This window comes from Arachis hypogaea, chromosome 12 (assembly GCF_003086295.3).
Source record: "Arachis hypogaea cultivar Tifrunner chromosome 12, arahy.Tifrunner.gnm2.J5K5, whole genome shotgun sequence".
Lineage (NCBI taxonomy): Eukaryota > Viridiplantae > Streptophyta > Magnoliopsida > Fabales > Fabaceae > Arachis > Arachis hypogaea.
In genome coordinates this window covers 118577356-118597330 of record NC_092047.1, presented here as the reverse complement: position 1 = coordinate 118597330, position 19975 = coordinate 118577356, and the positions used below count along the sequence as shown (strand labels likewise).

Genomic DNA, 19975 nt, shown 5'->3' with positions numbered 1-19975 from the left:
CTTTGCTTTTAGAAAACTTAAATTTATGCATCTATTCTATAAGTAGCCAATAATTTTCGCTGTAATATATTGAACATAAAACAAAGACAATACACACAATTTTGTAATAACTTTTATATCCAATGTTAGCCAGAATAAATGAAAAAAATCAATAAAAAAATAACTAACAAAATTTGAAACCGTATAATTTTTTTTTAAAAATAAGCCATCAAACAAAAATAGACAATTTAAGTATAATCTTATTTATAACAACATAACCTTTTGTTAAGTATATAAAACTCACAGTGTTAAATAATGTAGTGTTAAATAATGTAATGGCATTTAAAATTTAGCTTTAATTTAGTGAGACATTCAACTTAGCAATACAATGATACAATCTTGTGTATATACTACTGGATGTACATCAAAATTTATTCTTATTTCCAAGCATAGTCTGAAGTGTTTGCTCAAACAAAGATTAAGTCTATTCAAGATTATTAATATTTAATGTGGCTTAATAGCAACCATGATGACTGGTAACTACCCATGCTTTCTCTTCTACTCCAGCTCCTCCCGCTATTATTAAATGTAATCTGGGACATCTTCTACTCCAGCTCCAAGATATTCATGAAACACATGCAATAGTTCTGCAAAAGTACCAACGCAAGTTGGCACAGATGGATGAGAGTCTGTATTCCTTAACCATCTCTCCCGGATTCAATACTCACTGGGGGATGGGAATGGAGCTTGCTTGGTTGGGAGGATCGCCCACTTTGCCTCTGCAGTACTCGAGGGATTAGTCATTGAACTGCAAAAGTAAAAAAGCCAAATAAAAATCTTTAGTTTAAAAGGGATAATTTTATTTTGAATCAATACAATTATTATGAACTCTTAATGATTCTTCTTCACACAAACAAAAGCATACTACATAAGTGCATACGAAAAATACTATCTCCTTAACACTTTGAGTACTTATTGTTAAGAGTTGACATATATATACACACTAAATCAATGAGATTTTTCTTTTCTCAAATATCATTCGCCAAGAAAAGTAGTGATTCTAGTGACTACTAAGCTATTGTGAGTCTAATTCAATGCACAAAGTTCCTCTGTGATAACAACATAAAAAAAGAGGAATAACCTTGGAATGTGGAAAGCACAAAAACAACGTAAATAATATAATTTAATGAGGGATATCATTGGAATTTGGAAAGCACAAAAGCAACATAAATAATGCATTAATTTTCATTAACAAAAAATGTAAAGACTTTCCTCTAGAATAATTGAGATGATTCCCGATGTTACCCTTTTCTAAATAAACAATAAATGATTATTCTCATGTTAACAAAAAATTGAAAGAGATCATGTATATTCTGATCCAAAGTAACTATTTAACTTTTAATAAATATGTAGCAACACCACATATTCGACCATCAACATTAATGAAATACCTTGAGGAGTTGAAACAATTAGTGCACCTACTATACATTCGGCCATTAAAATTAATAAAAACAGAAAAAGATAAAAAGGGCCATCTGAAGACTGAAAGATAACTTAAAAACACTAAAGCACAGCATGTATAGCAAAGTATACAAAGCTTTTCAAAAAGAGCTACACTCAATCTAAGGAATGAGAAAGAAAGTCTTTAAAATTTTAAGAAAACAATTTTTAGTCAAAATAAGAAAAAAAGTATCAGAATTCGGCAAATTAAATGATACTCTTTGCTCTTATTTTAGTCATCTACATCTCTTTCTCTCTCTGAAATTGACATAAAAACTATTCCACATTAAATAATGAACACAAAAGAATCATTTACGCAAGTTAGGCAATCATATTGGCATTTCAACCCAGATAAAGGATATGCAAACATGTGTATCTAACCTGAGTTGGGCAGTTGTATTACACTGATATTATCATGTTCTTTAAAGACCATAAATAAGAAGATCTTGAAGCTTGTACGTACTGATCATAATATTTAAGAATTAAGATCTCAGAGTTTATTAGGTGAAACCGAAAGGGTATCCGTGATCTGCAGGAGAACAAATTTTGACCAAATGAAGAACAAATTGAAAAGATAAAAAACTGAGCAGCTACACTAATTTTAATTAGTTGTAAAACACAAACACAGAACCTTGAAAAAATTATCTCTTACAGAATTATTTTTTGCATTACTTCATGATCTTCATTACTCCAAAATTATCTCTTATAGAATTTCCAAAAACAAATCCTTTTTATTCAAACCAATTCGAGCTAATAAATTAAAAACTCAAAACATCTTTTGAGAAAATTTATATTGGCATATGTAAAGTGTTATTGATGAGAGCATTCACATACCAAATGAAGAATTTCTAACAATGTGATGGTGGGAGCAAATCCGAAACACTGTTATGTTAGTCTTGGAATCAATTAGTTAAAATGAAATGAATATAACATACAAATGCTTATTCTTTCTTTATATGTTATAGAATAAGGGCTGCTGACTACAGGAATCAAACCCAAATAAATAGAAATATCAAGAGTACCAAAGACAATACAAAAAAGTAAAATAAAATTTAATCAAAATCCAAAAATGAAATGATAGAATAATACCTCTATCTGCTAGGGTACTTTGGGGAGCTTTGATATGATTCATTTTCAAATGCATCTGACTGGATAGAGTAAGCTGAGTTTACAGGAGGAACTGACGGAAACTCATTCTGATGATGCTTTCAGGGAGTGACTTCAAACCACAAAAGCTTGTTTGTGTGCTCCCCTCATTTGTCGCGTCATTCCACCATTGCCGACATCGAGATCTCCTAATCTTCTCCTCTTCAAGTGTAGCACACCATTCTGCCACTACGCTCTTCCAGAAAAGGGGATCTTGATGGAAACCTGAAGCTTATATCACCAAATAAAAGAAAAGAAAATCAAACAAAATCATCGACAATGTGAGAAAATCTATTAACGCTAGTTTCTTGGCCTTCTCATACAGTATAATCTTTGTTAATATTTTACTCAAGACGCTGCATTTCAATGAAAAAAAATATTTAACGGCAGAGAAGAAAAAAGACAGCTCGATTCGTCAATCATGAATATTCTTTCCTAAAAAAATTGAAGAAAACGATACACAAAGAAACATGCAATTAAAATCATCATTCAGCTCAAGCTCGAGGTATCTCAACCAAATGCATCTCAACGCAGAAAAAGCAACAGGAATAGCAATTCAATGCAGTGAAAGTGAGAGAGAGTGTGCGACGACAAAAACCTTCCAAAGACAAACCTTCAGAATTCTTGTTGAAAGAGAGTTTGTCTGTACTGTATCAAATAACTCTCTAAAATCAGCATTAATCCATGTAATGATTAAAATCTTATACCATGTCAGATCACCATACAATGCTTCTGCAAATTGTGCCTGGCTATGATGTCTTTGAAACTGCCATAATATAAAGCAATTCATTATTGATTACTATCTCTGTATATTTTCTTTGACTGTAAGAAATTATGAAAGAAAAATGATGCCTACAATCATAAAAAATTATGACTTTAGTAGCAAATATATTCTAAAGCAAAAATGGTAAATTGATGAGTGAAAAAAAAATCATGTTTATTTTTGTAAGAAATGTATATTTTCTTCACATCTTAATTTGCCTTCTTATCTTACAAAGATTTTGAGAGTAAAAAGAAAACAAATAAACAAATAAGCAATAAATATAGATCACAAACTAAAAACAAATCCAAATCAAGCATGGGAAAAGGTCAACAATAGTGAAGGATAACAGGATCATACTCACAGATCATCTCAATCCAAAAATCACAAAAACATATTTACATCAAAATAAATAAGTTTGAAACAAAAACTTAATCCCACAAAAGCCACTAAAATTTGAAATGAAAAATTTCCAACTTAATGGGTAGAAGGAAAGAATATACGGTACAGTTAAAACACCATGTTTTATTTTCAAACTTATTGGGTCAAGCAAAACCAATTAGAATTCTAAAAGCTGCATTTCACAAAATCTATTTCTCCTCTATTTGTAGTAAAAAATGAGGGATAATGGAATGTGGAAAGCACAAAAACAACGTAAATAATATAATCTAATGAGGGATATCCTTGGAAAGACGTTCCTCTATAATAATTGAGATGATTCCTTTCTAAATAAACAATAGATGATTATTCTCATGTTAACAAAATAGATAATGTATTCACCTCTTCGACAACACCACCATGAAACTTTTGTTTGAAGGCACTAAAGACTTTTGACGCCAACGGAGCAGATGCAATCATAATAGGCTGGATTTTAAGCCTGCTAAGATCAAATTTCAAAATCAAGAAGTTTCAAATTCTATAGTTTACAAAAATTAAAAATGAAAAAAAAACCATGCATTATACAGTAGCCAAAAACTTGTTTAACAAAAAATGGAATTGCATAATTCAACTTAAAACAATTACCTTATCATAGTTTGTTGTATCTTGGCAAGAAGAGGTTTACAGTACTCTTTCAATAAGCTTCCCATATATGAGGCTGTCATCAACAACCAACACATGAAATTATCTACATAGATGATAGAGCACTATGGATATTTCCATTTTCTTATTCTTCTTCGTTTTTCATATAATTGAATCCTCAAAATATGTGTATAAAAGACAAAAAAAAATTACAAAATAAAGGATAATTTAGTAATAGTTTTGAAAAGTTAACAACCACCCTGATCAACAATCAAAAGATTTATTAAAACTGCACTCATAAGAAACTAAAACTTGACATTAAGTAATGAAAGAAAACAATATATTAGATAAGTTCTCTATTATCTATGCAATCTAATAATTCAATGGGGGCATGTAAATAGATGCACTTTCAAATGCAGATCAAGAAAAGGTCTATTCAACTATTATGGCATCACATAATGAGTTTGAATGATTTCTAATGAACATTAATAAAAACATAATAACACACCATGCCTTCTTCTGTATTAAGCCTGCAACCTAGGTTGTTTGAATGTTAAAATTTGTATATGCTATATAAAATTAATTAAGCATATGCTATAGCTAATTGGTACAAACCTCAATTGTAGCATTTGGAAGAAATTCAGAGCTGTTGTCAGGCTCAAAATTCATGCCTTCCCCTGGCACCTTTGACAGGATAGTATAATAGTTATCGAAAGAACCTATAATTTTATAATACCTTGAAAAAAAGAACAAAAATTAATGCCTGTGAAGTTGCAACCGAATAAAACAATAGAAGCTGGAATTTATTTTATGTAGACAAATTAATCAAAACAAACTACAAAATCAACAAATCCCATGTTGTAAAGACATGCTACCTATACATGTAACATCTCTGGGAGGGCATTCAACTTGACACTAATGTAAGAATTCAATATGGATGCAAAAATATGGTGGTTGTTTAAAGAAATTAAACCTTAGCGAGCTTCTAAAAGGTGTTGTTGGTGCGGGGGGAGTCTAGTCGCTTCGTCGGCATATCCGCGACGGCCATAAACCAGGACGATCATCCCTGTGGAGTACCCGCGAACGGATCCAGCCTCGGTTTCTGGTGTTCCGGTGCTGGAACGCTTGCCGAAACCATCACACGTTCCTCTGGCGGTTCCTTTGCTTGCATCTCGAACCCTAACGACATTTTTTGTAATTTTATTAAAAAGAAAAAAGGAAAAAATTTTCTACTTTTAAAAAAGAAAAAATGACCTCTGCAAATAATATGGATGGGATATGGATCTCAGAGCTCTCCATTCTCTTGATCGGTGTCCTGAAATTGTTGTCAACTGCTCCTTCTTCGTTGATGGCAGCAACACCCTAAACCCTGCCACTGTTCTTTCTACCTGAAGCTGTATCAATAGCCACCATTACCTCTAACTTATTGTTTTTCATCTCTGCTACTCGTCGGAAACAGATTCGGAGCCCATGCCGTGTCTTCTTTGTTCTTTGCCAGACGCTCTCGTAACTGCAGCACTGACCAGCCGTCTCTCGTGACTTGGAACACAATTTCCGGATGCTGAGATGAAGATAAAAATGAAGAGGACGATCAGAGAAGAGAGAAAGAGCGTCGAAGGAAAGAGAGTGATTCTGATTTTTGTGGGTAAAGGAGAGAGAAAGCCAGAAATAGTGTGCTCAAAATTTGAAAAAGAAATGAAATTTGAAAATTTTTGAAGAATTGCGCCCAAAATTTGCCATGGATCCCGCTCAAATTATTCCAGTATGCTCAATTACCCTTCCATTGCGTGAAGAAAGCAAAACCAATCACAAAGCAACATTTGAACTCAAAAGAGTGATTTGGGGATTGCTGAAGCCACCACTGCCTTCGATCCAGTAGATAAACAGGGACCTTGAAACAGATCACAACATTGCAGGAGAGAGAGTTTGAGAGATAAGTAGTTTCCTCAACTTTTCAGCTTCAAATAGGTTAAAAGAAAGATAAAAAAGGACAGATGTTGTAAATAACGATGTATATGTAGGGCAGGAATGTAATTACATTAAAAACACGTGTTCCACCAAGGAAGCTTGTGGATGTAATTTTACTATTTTGCTAGCCATCTTTATAATTATAAATTGATATTAATAAACACAGACTAAAAAAGCACACTAAACAAAATAAAAGTATTAATGATAAAATATAACCTAAAAAATCACTTAAATTCAAAAAGAACCTTGATGAATTATAATAAATCTATGTAAGAGAAGTAAAAGTAGAATAAATAATTAAAAATAAAATAAAAAAAGTAATTAAAAAAAAGTAAAAGAAGATAAAAAAGATAATATGAGGAGTAGTAGATAAAAAATGTATTACAATAGAAGATTAATATAATTAATTAATACAAACGATGAAAGAGAAAAATTAAATTACGATCTTATTAAAAAATTTCAAAAACAATATTTTAAAAAAATCTATTAATCAAATTTTATAAAAATATTACAAAAAATATAAATTATCTTTAAACAAAAAGATACTACTCTTAAGAATTATTAATCAAAATAAATAAAAAAGAATTAATATAAAACAAAATCATAAAAAATATTAGCAAAATTAAGAAAAAAACAAAAATTACAAATTACAAATACTTTACCTGAAGTACAAAATAGAGAGGGAGAAAAGAGATATATAAAATAATAAGATAATAAATTGAATTAATTGAGATCATTTATTTCATTGCTTTATATATTATTTACAAAATAATTTAATATTTATTTCGATCAAATTAAATAATAAATTAGTTATAATTAATTTGGTTTAACAAATCAAACAAAATTTAAAATAATTTGATATTTATTCTAATTAAATTACATATTTGAAGTTATGATTAATGTAATTTAATGAATCAAATAAAATATTAAATGATGAAATATTTATCCTAATCAAATCAAATTACATAATTGATTAGTTATAATTAATATAATTCAATGAATTAAACACATTAAATTAAAAAATAATTTAGTTAATTTGTATCTTAAGGACACGGTTTAAAAATATTTATTTTTTAATAATTTTTATAAAATATTTTTTAATAATATTTTTAACCTATAGTTTAAAGGCACAGTTATAATAACCCATTAAAAAATACTTAATAGTTAATACAAATAATTAGTATAATTGATTTAGTTCAATAAATTAAAAGAAATAAATGTGAAAGGAAGAGATAAAGGAAAAGTGAAATTATAAAAATGTATAGGCATTAAAAAGCAATAAAAAAAAGTCCCTTTTAGTTTTTTATTTATTAATTATTAATTTATTATTATTAATTTATTATAATTAATTTTGCAGTATTTATTATACGTTATTCATCTTATAAATTAATACAATCAATTATCGATAATTAATTATAATTGATATAACTCATTTCACTATACTATCTAAATAAATAATTAAAAATGCACGTCTCAATTTTTTGTTAAAGTAAAATAAAATAAAATACATAAATTGAGTAGATATAAATCTAAAAATTATAAAATTTTATTAACAACTTAAATAAATTAGTACCATAAAACTAAATTTAATGTCTATTTTAAAAATAATTACTGACATTTTATTCTTTTAATTATTAATAATTTAAATAAAATAATACCCTATAACTTATTTTGTTGTTATCTAATTTAAGTAATTATTAACATTCTATTTTTCTAAGTATTTGCTTGTCTTATTTATCATTTATGCTTTCAATCAATTATATTAATAAACAATTAATATTATAAAACAAAATAGAATATTATAAAACAAATTATAATAAAATTATTTAAAATACATCTTTTTTGTTAATCAGAAGTTAAAAGAAAAAAACGTATGCGCCTAATAATAAGCAATTAAAATAAACAAAAATTTTTTAAAAAATATAAAAAATGAAATGTATAAATAAAGATAAAAAACAAAAAATAAATAAATTATGAAAATTGTACCCTAAACACAAGAGAGAGAGGAAGGGAGGGAGGAAGAGAGAGAAAAAAGAGAGCGAATGAGTAAAAAATATTTGATCTTGTATAAATAGATGGTATTAAAAAAATAAACTAATTAAATTAATTAATATATTTTATTATCATATTTATTTTTTATTAAATAATTTGATATTTATTCTAATTAAATCAAATAATTAATATAATAAACCAAATCAATTAATTGATATAATTAATTATAATTAATTAATTCATATAAATTATAATAAATAGTGATATTTGAATGTCTAATCAGATTAATTAATTAATTATAATTGATTTGCTTTAATGAATTAAATGAAATAAAAAAAACCACCTTAAGAGGATGTCACATGAGTTCCATCATTAAGTGCAAAATCCCGATTTTTATATAATAGAATAGATAGAATAGAATAAATAGAATAGATAGAATAGATATATAATAAATATATTTTCTTAAATTAGTATAATTATGCATTATTCATTAAATATTAATTATAATATAATCATAATAAAGATATTTTTTAAAATAAATTTATTTAGAAAAATATAAATTGATTATTAATAACAGGTGCCATTATTATTATTATTATTATTATTATTATTATTATTATTATTATTATTATTATTATTATTTTCGATCAATAATTGATAAATAGTTTAATAATACATTAAATATTAATTTTATATAACTATAATAAACATATTTTTTAAAATTAGTATAATTATGCATTATTACTTAAATCCTAATTAAAGTATAATTATAATAAAGATTTTTTATAAAATAAACTTAGAAGTGAAAATAGTGCATCTACTTTGGCGAAAAAATAAATTTACAAGGAATTGACACCACACTTCTATTAATTCGGAAAAAATCCAATTTTAATATATTATATAAGTAGAAGTAGATAGATAGATTTGTACAATAGGAGTAAAAAAGATATTAAGATGATATAATAATTAATTTTTAATAATTACCCTTTTTGAATTCAAACAAAAATTTGGATTTGCATTTAAACTCATTCGCACTACGGTTATTCATAATCTCACCGTAACCTTCAATACACATTAAAACTCATAATCTCACGCAATAATAATTACCATAATTTTTAATAATCACCATAATCTCAGCATTTAAACTCATTTTCTCATTCTCACCTCGCGCCGCTGCATACAGGCCATACCGACGCTGTTGTAGTTTCCCACCGACACCGCTTCCACCTCCGCCGATCAGCCCGTCTCGCCTCGCCCTTCGACGCTCAGTCCAACGCTGTTGCCGCTGTTTTTGCGCCACTCTTCTCTGACCCGAGTTGTCGCCGTGTTGTGCAACCCTCTCGTGGAGTTGATGGTGACCATATGAGCCATTCTTGATTAACTTAAAGACCAAATTGGTTAATAGATTTAATAGCAACAGGGATCTACTAAGCATTTTCTTGGTGAGGGAGGATTTGAAGGTGTCATGGCTTAGTAGATCCCTGTTGCTATCAAATCTCTTAACCAATATATAAGGGTGTCCGCGGATCGGATCGGATCGGATATCGCCGAAAATTCGACCCGATCCGCACAATTTTCATCTGATCGGATCAGATTTGATATCCGCGTTTTTTAGTGCCGGATCGGATATCGGATATCGGATATATCCGCATAATTAAACATTCTTTTTTTAATCATATTTCTATGTAAAAAAATTTAATAAAAATATTTCTTTCATACTTTAAAATTTATTTATTCCTAAAATATTTTTAATCAAACTCTTTCTAAATAACAAAAATAAAATAATACAATATATAAATAATAATTACTAACTAAAACATATAAACAAGTAAATATAATACCAAACATATATTTATTTATTTATTTATAATTATTATTGTGTGAATCTGTGGATCCGCAGATCGGATACGCGGATATAGAGCAGATATCCGCGATCCGATCCGCAAAGGGTGCGGATCCGATCCGATCCGATCCGATCAATTTGCGGATTGAATTGTATCTGCAATTTTCAGATCGGATGTAGATATTTATCGCGGATCTGCAGATATGATCCGATCCATGGACACCCTTACCAATATAAGCCATTCTTGATTGACTTGAAAACCAAATTGGTTAACAGATTTGATAGCAACAGGGATCTACTAAGCATTTTCTTGGTGAGGGAGGATTTGAAGGTGTCATGGCTTAGTAGATCCCTTTTGCTATCAAATCTCTTAACCAATTTGGTCTTCAAGTTAATAAAAAATGACTCATTTGATCACCATCAACTCCACGATGCAACAGCAACTTCACGAGAGGGTTGCACAACACGGCGGCAACGTGGGTCAGAGAAGAGTGACGCAAAAACAGTGACAGCAGCGTTACGCCAGAGGGCGAGGCAAGTCGAGCTAATCGAAAGTGGAGGCGATGTCGATGTCGATAGGGCCTGCGAAGAGTGCAGCAGCGCAAGGTGAAGATTGGAAAATGAGTTTAAATACTGAGATTATGGTGATTATTAAAAATTAGGGTAATTATTATTGCGCGAGGTTATGACGGCAAGTTTTGTGAGATTATGAATAACCGTAGTGTGAATGAGTTTAAATGCAAATTCTAATTTTTGTTTGAATTTAAAAAGGATAATTATTAAAAATTAATTAAATTAATTAGTATATAATTTTAGTTTCCTTTTCACTTCTATTATACACATTGTACACTAAGTGCTTATTTGGACGCCATTATTTTGATAAATAAAAGATTTTTTTATTTGACAAATTTTTAATATTAACAATAAAAGCACTAAAAAAATATTCTTTTAAAAAGATAGAATTTACATTTTTTTAAAAGATCTTTTTTTCTTAAAAAAATATTTTTCATATAATAAATAAATAAAAAAATATTTTTATATTATTATATCCAAACATAATTGATAAATAAAAAAATTCTTTGCATAAAATATCAAACATAAAATTACTTTTACTTTTTATAAAATCTTAAAAAAAAACAATTAAAAAAAAATCCTTTTTTAAAAACTCACCAAAACAACCCTAAAATCATTATCTCCCCGTTCTTTCTCATATGTATTTCATCTTGGTCGTCTTCCTCAAGTTCTTCGCACTTTGGCACTTATATATATTCCAATCCAATTATCCCATCTTCCAATCTTTTCTCTTCCGCACTTAATTTAAAACCCCTTTCTTTCTATTCAATTTTAATTGGGCTTCGTCGTTTTATTCTTCGAACCCTAACCCAAGAACTATTATTCGTATCTTTTTTATTCCAATCGAAATTGCAATTGGGGGTTAATTGATTTTCGGGGGAGCTGAATTACCGAGCGGGGAAACCACGATCGGAATTTTGAACGATGTCTGCTGCCGTGTGCAGAATCAAGAGATCTTTCTTCGAAAAACTTGCCCCTTCGCCGCCACTCTCCAAGAAGCTACGTTACTCATCATCACCGATTCGATTCGCTCCTCCTTCTCTCATTGATCACCTTCGAACTTTTTTCCCTCACATGGATGAGCTGGTTCTAGAGAGAGCACTTCAGGAATGTGGCAATGGCAATGATCTAGATGCTGCCATCAAGAGGCTGAACGAGCTTTGCTTGGGGACTAATGATGGAAATTCTGGAACTGCTGAAGAACCACAAGTTGAAGTTAATGCGGACACAGATAAATTAGAAGCTGCTTCTGACCTTCCTAAAGATGGTGCAGAATGGGTTGACTTTTTCGTAAGAGGAATGATGGTTGCTACTAGTGTTGATGATGCTAGATTTCGAGCTGCTAGAATGTTGGAAGCGCTGGAGAAATCAGTAAGTTCCCGTGTAAGTGCTGAAGCAACAAATGTTCACAAGGAGAATTTGTTGCTAAAGGAGCAAATTCAGGTGCTTACTAATGAAAGGAATTCTTTCAAAAGTGCATTTAGAATCCAACATGAGTGATTTTCTGATTATGACGAAAAGAACCGAGAGTTGCAACAGTTGAAGCTGTTAGTATCTCAATACCAGGAACAGATGAGAACTCTTGAGGTGAACAACTATGCTTTGGCAATGCATTTGAAGCAAGCTCAACAGAGCAACCCCTTTCCAGGGCATTTCCCTCCTGATGTCTTCTAATTGCACAATGTAAATATTAGGAATGTGTAATAATAATATTAGGAATCTTTTCGTTGGGTCTAAGGTTCTGTCATTATTAGTTTCTGAGGGAAAAGGTAGCAATTGCATTCCATATGCTGTCAATCCGGCTTAGAATTTGATCTTGTAAGATTTTTCAATTAATTCAATTATCGCAATTTCATTAAAAAAAATTAATAACCTTAACATTTGAGTTTAAATTGATTCGATTCATCCGTTCTTTAATTTATCGATACACCATTGTATGAAATGATATTGAACTTCGCTGTGAGTATTGAATTGAATATATTTCTTTATACAAGTGTTGATAATAATATGAATTTAATTTTGATGTGTATAGTAATTTAAATAAATGCATATAATTGTACGATTGTATAAAATATTTAATATTCTGAATGTATCAAAATTAAACTTAACAATAATGGCCGGCTTTTTATTTCGACACAACTTAGATGTTTACCTTCAATCTATCAATTGATACATCAAGGCAAATTGCAAATGATGATCTGTTACTAATAATCTTTTTTCATAGAAAAGAATGCAAGCCTTTTGGACAAATAATTATTGATGCCAAATCAACCACCAAAGATACATCCAAACTACTTTCACATTTAGGCAAAAAGAAAAGCAACTGCCACATGTGAATCTTTTATTTGATGCTTACATACCAATTGAGAGGAGAACATTAACTTTAGTCTTTAGCCATGCACAAGATAATTATATACTCACCAATAAATGGTATATATTAGTTTATGCATAAACTTACATTTATTTTTAATTCTATGGTTATGAACGTTAGTCAAATTAAACAAAGTTGAGTAGGTATATATATACACACTGCTATATATGTCGCCCTTAATTAGCAATTTAGCATTGATTCCTCAAACTACCGTTTGATGTGTGACACGCTTTGTAAAATTCTCTCCTTCTTCATGTGAATTATTATACGAGGAATGTTAGGGCCAGCAACTTTTAAGATTTATAGCTATCAAATAATCTTAATGAGACTTTTAATGGTGTGAGATTAGTGTGAGATTTTATCCAATAACTTATTTTTCTTTGTTGGTTACATACTGACCATAATTTAATAAAGTTGTTCTCCCCTAAATTTTTCCTTATTATATATATTACGGCTTAAGTGGACTATGATTATTCTCTTCTCAATCATAGCTACCCTTTTCTTAAGAATATAAGTATAATATTTAGACATATGGTAAAAGCTAATAAGATTATTAGTGTTAAGTAAATGTAAGAAAGCTAATTAATAAAATCCAACTTTATTATAGACATATATGCTTAAAGTATTGAATAATTGATATAGTTATGGAAGAATCTTCTTATTTTTACAACTTTTTTGGCTACACAACCTTCTTTTTTAATTTATAAATAAACAACCCTAGAAAACCCAAACTTTGTCATTGCCAATTTTTCCTTACACATTGTCCAAAATGGCTTTTTCTCCATACAAAATTCTCTCTCTCATTTCTATCATCTTCACCATCTTCACTTCAATGGTATCATCATTGATAACCACACCAAACAATAACAACACCAGTACTATAACCATTCCTCTATCTCCATTATTATTCACAAACAACAAGCACAATAATAACAACCCCCCTAATTCTTCATTATATCAATACCAATCCCTCAAACTCCATGCTTATGCTTCCATAACAAGAGCCCACCACCTCAAACACCATAAAGCCAAAAAAGGCTCATCTCCCTCCATCATCAAAACCCAAGTTCACCCTAAAAGCTATGGAGGGTACTCCATAGACCTTAAATTTGGAACACCACCACAAACATTCTCTTTTGTTTTGGACACAGGAAGCAGCCTTGTATGGCTACCATGTTCATCTCATTACCTATGTTCCAAATGTAACATAGACACTAACAAGATTTCAACATTCATTCCCAAGAAATCCTCCACTTCCAAGCTCATAGGATGCAAAAGCCCTAAATGTGCATGGATTTTCGGGCCCAATGTAGAATGTCAAAATTGCCAAGAAAAAAAACAAAATAATTGCTCGCAGATTTGTCCGGCCTATACAGTTCAGTATGGACTGGGCACAACTGCGGGCTTTCTCCTCTCGGAGAATTTAAATCTCCCTAAAAAAATTGTACCTAATTTTCTTGTAGGATGTTCTGTTCTTTCCATGTACCAACCCGCTGGTATAGTCGGATTAGGACGTGGACCAGAGTCATTGCCACGTCAGATGAACCTCAAGAAATTTTCTTATTGTTTACTCTCTCATCACCGCTTCGACGACTCCCGGGAGGCCTCCGACCTCGTCTTACATGGCGGTAGAACGGCCGGAAAAACCGCCGGCGTTAGTTACACGCCGTTCGACAAAAATCCGGCAGGGGAAAACACCGCATTTGCGACCTACTATTACATTCCAATCCGGAAGGTAATTGTTGGTGGGAAACATGTTAAGATTCCGGCGAATCTTCTAGAACCGGATTCCGCCGGAAACGGCGGTTCCATAGTGGATTCTGGAACCACGTTCACGTTCATGGACAAGCCAATTCGATATGCGGTGGCGCGTGAGTTCGAGAACCAAGTGAATCTCACAAGGAATAGGGTGGTTGAGAAGCGTTCAGGGCTGAGTCCATGTTTCACCGTCGCCGCCAACAACAAAACGACGTCGTTTCCGGCTCTAACATTGCAATTCAGAGGCGGCGCCAAGATGATTCTCCCGCCAGAAAATTATTTTTCTTTTGTTGGAGCAAAGTCTGACGTGGCGTGTTTTACAATTGTTTCCGATGAAGGATCTGCGGCGACACCGTCGGCGGCGCGTGGACCTGCGGTGATTTTGGGGAACTATCAGCAACAGAATTTCTACGTGGAATATGATTTGGAGAATGAGAAGTTTGGATTTCGGCGTCAAAATTGTAAACGCAGTGGTTAGTGATAGTAGTATTATATATTAGCGCCACCGTGTAGTGTTAGAATGTGAGGCGGAGACAATGGCCGTGGGTGGCGGTTGTAGTTTTAACTATGAAGTGCATGGCTGTAGTAACATATATGCTACTCTTTTTAATTATTTGTCTATTTTTTATTAAAGCTTAATGATTTTATCATCTTAAGGTTATTAATAAGAAATATAATGTACTGCAATTTGGATAATATAATCTATCATTGGCACTCTTTTATTCAAATAATTAGGGAAAAATTGCGAAGTTAATTTTACGAAAACTTGATAATTGAAAATCGTTAAATAAAAATTTAGTGAATTTATTTAACTATTTTTAATTATTAATTTCATATGAAATTACTTAAATATTTATCTAAAAAATTTAGATATGGAAGTAGTAAGAGTGATATATCTTAATATGATAATTTTTTGTATTTTTTAAAATCGTGAGAAGTACACAAATCAAACGATTCGATTTGTGTTTAAAAAATTAAAAAAATTTGGGGTACACAAATCGAACCGTCCGATTTTTGTATTTCAAATTTTTTAACACAAATCGGACGGTTCGATTTTTGTACTTCTAACAAATCGGACGATCCAATTTCTACTTTGCTCTTATATTTGAGAATAACACTCCAACCGTCCACATTTCAAAAAAACACCACTACTATCCCAATATCAAAAACAAAAAAGGGACAATATTTTCACCTTTTATGTAAAATAAAAAGAAAAGAAAAAGGGCGATGCATTATTATTTGAATCTTGTCAAAAGATAATGAGTGCCCATAACCCATATAATTTGAAATAGTGGTCACTACTCATTTGGGTGTTAATAATGATTTTTTTGGGGGTGGTTATGTGACCAATTTTCTAAACATTAATATGCACATCTTTAGCATTGTGATGAGCTAAAGTGATTCTCATCGGATAATATTTGTGGTTACGATCATCATGAATGTATGTTGTTTTGAGTCTTGTTATTTTCATACCATCATAATTCCGTCCATTTTTCAAAGAATGTAATTTTCATGACATATAAAAGAATTTTCCTGATATATAACACACACAAAAGGAGTGGCACACATATCATAAGGTGATTATAGTGACCTATATATCCATGCAAAAAAGTGAAAAAGCTACAAATTGTTAATTGTTTCAGCTATTGACTTTTGAAATTTGATCCTTGGAGTGCTTTATTTGTTTTCTTCCCATAGAAGCAATTATATATGCATACAATTGTCATTATATATATTCCTTAGCCTCTCACTTCGTTCTTCCTTGCTTAAGAGATTTATGTTTTAAAAAATGATATGCTCTCCAAAAAGAGTCATTTTTTTTTTCTATTCATGTTCTTTCGGAAAGTTTTCTTTCAATATGGGGACTACTTAATAAAGGGTTTTTGTTATCTTTGATTTATTCTTTGTTCCCTTCTTATGCACTATTTTCCATCTTCTTTTTTGTCCTCTCTTACACAAGAATGGCACTACTTATTTGTTGCATGCATGCATGTATATATAAATTAAAAAAGGTTATATATATGTTTAATACATTTATAATATCTTTATAAAAAAAATTTACTATCTGTAATAGAACTTCTGTTAGCAAAAGTTATAACTTTATTATCAATAAAAATTTTGTAATTGTAATGGTAATTTTTCCTAATAATATATATACTCCAAAGACAAATGTGAGAAAAAGTATGAATGTAAAACCTAAAATTAAGGTGAAAATTTAGGTGCAATTGACTTTACATGAAGTTGATAGTCAAAAGTCGTTCGATGAAAATTTAGTTAAATAAGTTAAATTATTTAACGGTTTTCAACTATTAACTTCACGTGAAGTTAACTTGACTGCATCTGAATTTCTACAAAATTAAAGAATTATGTGAAGTCGACTGCATTAAAATTTTCACAAGATTAAAGGGCGTCGTGCGTGGCTTTCAATTGAATTGCATACCTCTACTCCACTAAAAAGATAGAGTAGTTAGTGTACGTAGCAGCCAATAGGGTTCGTTCATCTACTAAATAAACCATTTCTTTTATTTATTATATTAATGCATGCATATGGGATTTTAGATTGTTGAATTGCTTAAAGCATAAGTTATTGAACAGTGTTGATGGTCTCCTTTTTCTTATGCATAGCTCAATATAATTAGGCATTCTATAATTAATTAGTATAATATCATACGGTTTTATTTCATGCTCTTCTCATATACGTGAACCCTAATAATGTTAATTCAAATACCATGCATGCAATTAGACAGTCTAATATGGTCATTGGTCAACCCATATGACTGATAAATTCATAACATAAAAGAGTAAATATTTAAATTAGATCTTAAAAAATTTTAAATTATATATTTTAGTTTTTAATAAATTTTTATTATTTTAAAATATTTTTGAGAATTACTTGTATCAAATGAAATAATTCTTTTATCGTTATTGAAGAAGATTCATTTAAACTCGTGAACTACAAAATAATTCAAATGAAATAATTTTTCGTACTTACTTAAACAAATTAATGAATTAACTATTAGATTAACCCAAATTAATTTTTACTTTGCACATACATGCGTTTCCTATCAGTTAGCTGCTATAATAATATGCTATGATTGTTACAGCAACAATAAGGCCCCGATGGAAGGTAAGAATCATCAAGAGTGAATGATGATGGAGTAGTTTCTAATTCTTTCTTTGTCCAACAAAAAGGGGCAGAACGTTTACAATTTTGTCAACTTAACTACTAAATATCTTAACCGTTAATTATAGGGACAATATAAAAAAGGTTTAATTAATTTTTCGTTTTCTATAATTTTATTAAATTTATAATTAAATATTTAAATTTTTTTAATTAAATTTTTACACATGCTTTTAGACCTTTAATGGCATATATTTTAAGAAAAACATTCTTTTAATTTTAATAACTTTTATATAAAAAAAAATAATTACAAAATTAAAAATAGTATAAGAATCAAATTGAAAAAAGTATAAAAATCTAATTAAAAATTAATAAAATTATAAAAAATAACAGAATAAATAAATCTTAATAAAATTGTTAGTATAATTAGGATCAATGAGATCGATTAGCATTATTTAAGATATAACTTAATCAACTCAACTTCGTAAGCAAGAAGGGACACATACGCATATTTATACTAGTAGGGGATGAAGAACTTTATTTCATGACTCAAGTAAAGTGAGACTAACTCATAACACAATATAATAATATATGCTAAACTATACTACTTTAATTAATGACACAAATATAAAAATATATGCTTCTGTATTATTTTTCCTAGTTGGAAAGAACTTCTTCATTATTCTCACTGGATTGAAAAACACTCATTTTGTATTGGTAAAAGATTTTATTAGTGAGTACATTTGGTCTTGAAAGATGTGAAAAGACATAACTCAGCTTGATTTTTTTGACTATCTACACGTTATAACGGAGTTAATATGATCTTCTTGCCATTTTTAACAAAGGAGTATATATTTTTGAAACCATCATGAATAGCTCGAAAATCATATTGCCAAAGATGTCCTAACAGTAAATGACATGCATCTATTGGAATGAAATCACACTACACTTTGTCTTTGTATTTGCTTCCTATAGAAAATTGGACACAACATCGCTTTGTTACTCTAACTTCATTTTCCTTTGTTAACCAATGTAACTTATAAGGATGAGGATGTAACTCGATTGGAAGCTTCAGTTTGTTTATTATATAATTTAAAACAACATTTTCACAACTTTTGCTATCTATGATGACTTTGTAAACCTTCTACTTAACAGTGCATCTTGTGTGAAAGATGTTGTAGCGTCGCTAACTCTCATCTTCTGTTACTCTTGCAGTATTCAAGTTTTGACGAACTACTAAAGCTTTTCCACAATCAGCTGAAACTTCTCCAATAGCATAGTCAACCTCAGCTCGTCTTCTTGCTCCTGAAATAATACAAATTAATCTAATTTATCCTAATTATACTCTAACAAAAATAATAAATAATAACCTTAAATAAAAGTAGTAAACAAATAATTCATCCTCCTTGCTTTTTTTGTCTTTTTCAATTGGACCTAAAAAGGGCCCAGTCCATCATATTGGGTATTCAAGGGTATTTTGGGTCTTGATATTGGGTATTCAAGTTTGACCCTACACAAAGAATTCAAACAATTAACCAACCTTGGTTAATGAACACAAGGTTTTGGATTAAGGTCAGATGCAATTTATCAGGCTTCGGCCCATATAAATACAAATATGTTAATGATACTATGCCTGATTTAATCATTTAACCTAAAATTTAAAAATAAAAAATAAAAATAGAAACTTGAAGTAACTTAAATGTATTACAATAATAAATACTTAAAAAAAACCAAAAAAAGAAAGAAAACTTAAGGGTACTAAGAGAAAAAATATACAAGTAAAATAATAAAAATAAGTAGTAGAGTTGATAATTATATAATATTAAGTCACAAGTTCAACTATTTTAAGAAAAAAGTTATTTAAAATTAATAAATTAATAATTAAACATTACGCATTTAGATGCTGAACCCTTATATCATACATCCTTTTTCTTCAGAAGACGC

The 19975-nt window shown here is 29.9% G+C and overlaps 3 protein-coding genes across 47 annotated transcripts; 2 read left to right on the top strand and 1 right to left on the bottom strand.

Annotated features, from left to right (window-relative positions):
• Positions 1-297: 297 nt before the first annotated feature.
• On the bottom strand, positions 298-6393 carry LOC112728780 (uncharacterized). Of its 45 annotated transcripts, none has more exons than XM_072210287.1 (10): positions 6182-6393; positions 5660-5966; positions 5379-5584; positions 5021-5089; positions 4409-4481; positions 4166-4262; positions 3239-3391; positions 2569-2856; positions 1943-2008; positions 298-787 (listed from the first exon to the last, which is right to left on the bottom strand). In XM_072210287.1, exons 5-8 carry the CDS (start codon positions 4471-4473, stop codon positions 2815-2817), a joined length of 357 nt encoding a protein of 118 aa, XP_072066388.1. In that variant the 5' UTR covers positions 4474-4481; positions 5021-5089; positions 5379-5584; positions 5660-5966; positions 6182-6393; the 3' UTR covers positions 298-787; positions 1943-2008; positions 2569-2814. The 45 variants fall into 45 exon arrangements, with proteins under 45 accessions (XP_072066388.1, XP_072066383.1, XP_072066387.1 ...); XM_072210282.1 differs by having other exon boundaries at positions 1861-2008; positions 6182-6387; XM_072210286.1 differs by having other exon boundaries at positions 298-758; positions 1861-2008; positions 6182-6387.
• A 4969-nt stretch (positions 6394-11362) lies between these two features.
• Positions 11363-12673, top strand: LOC112728779 (uncharacterized). The gene has a single exon (XM_072209983.1). The coding sequence runs from the start codon at positions 11706-11708 to the stop codon at positions 12279-12281; it is 576 nt and encodes a 191-aa protein (XP_072066084.1). The 5' UTR covers positions 11363-11705; the 3' UTR covers positions 12282-12673.
• A 1220-nt stretch (positions 12674-13893) lies between these two features.
• LOC112728778 (aspartic proteinase nepenthesin-2-like) lies at positions 13894-15624 on the top strand. Its single transcript, XM_025779070.3, has one exon. It carries the CDS (start codon positions 13922-13924, stop codon positions 15386-15388), a length of 1467 nt encoding a protein of 488 aa, XP_025634855.1. The 5' UTR covers positions 13894-13921; the 3' UTR covers positions 15389-15624.
• Positions 15625-19975: the final 4351 nt, after the last annotated feature.

Excerpts from the sequence above, each read along its gene's own strand:
- LOC112728778 (XM_025779070.3), top strand. The coding sequence starts at position 13,922 with ATGGCTTTTTCTCCATACAAAATTCTCTCTCTCATTTCTATCATCTTC.
- LOC112728780 (XM_072210259.1), bottom strand. The coding sequence starts at position 4,473 with ATGGGAAGCTTATTGAAAGAGTACTGTAAACCTCTTCTTGCCAAGATA. Across the intron at positions 3,392-4,165 it reads ATGGTGGTGTTGTCGAAGAG|TTTCAAAGACATCATAGCCA; the intron begins GTGAATACATTA and ends ATATTATGGCAG. Across the intron at positions 2,857-3,223 it reads TGAAGGTTTGTCTTTGGAAG|CTTCAGGTTTCCATCAAGAT; the intron begins GTTTTTGTCGTC and ends TGGTGATATAAG.
- LOC112728779 (XM_072209983.1), top strand. The coding sequence starts at position 11,706 with ATGTCTGCTGCCGTGTGCAGAATCAAGAGATCTTTCTTCGAAAAACTT.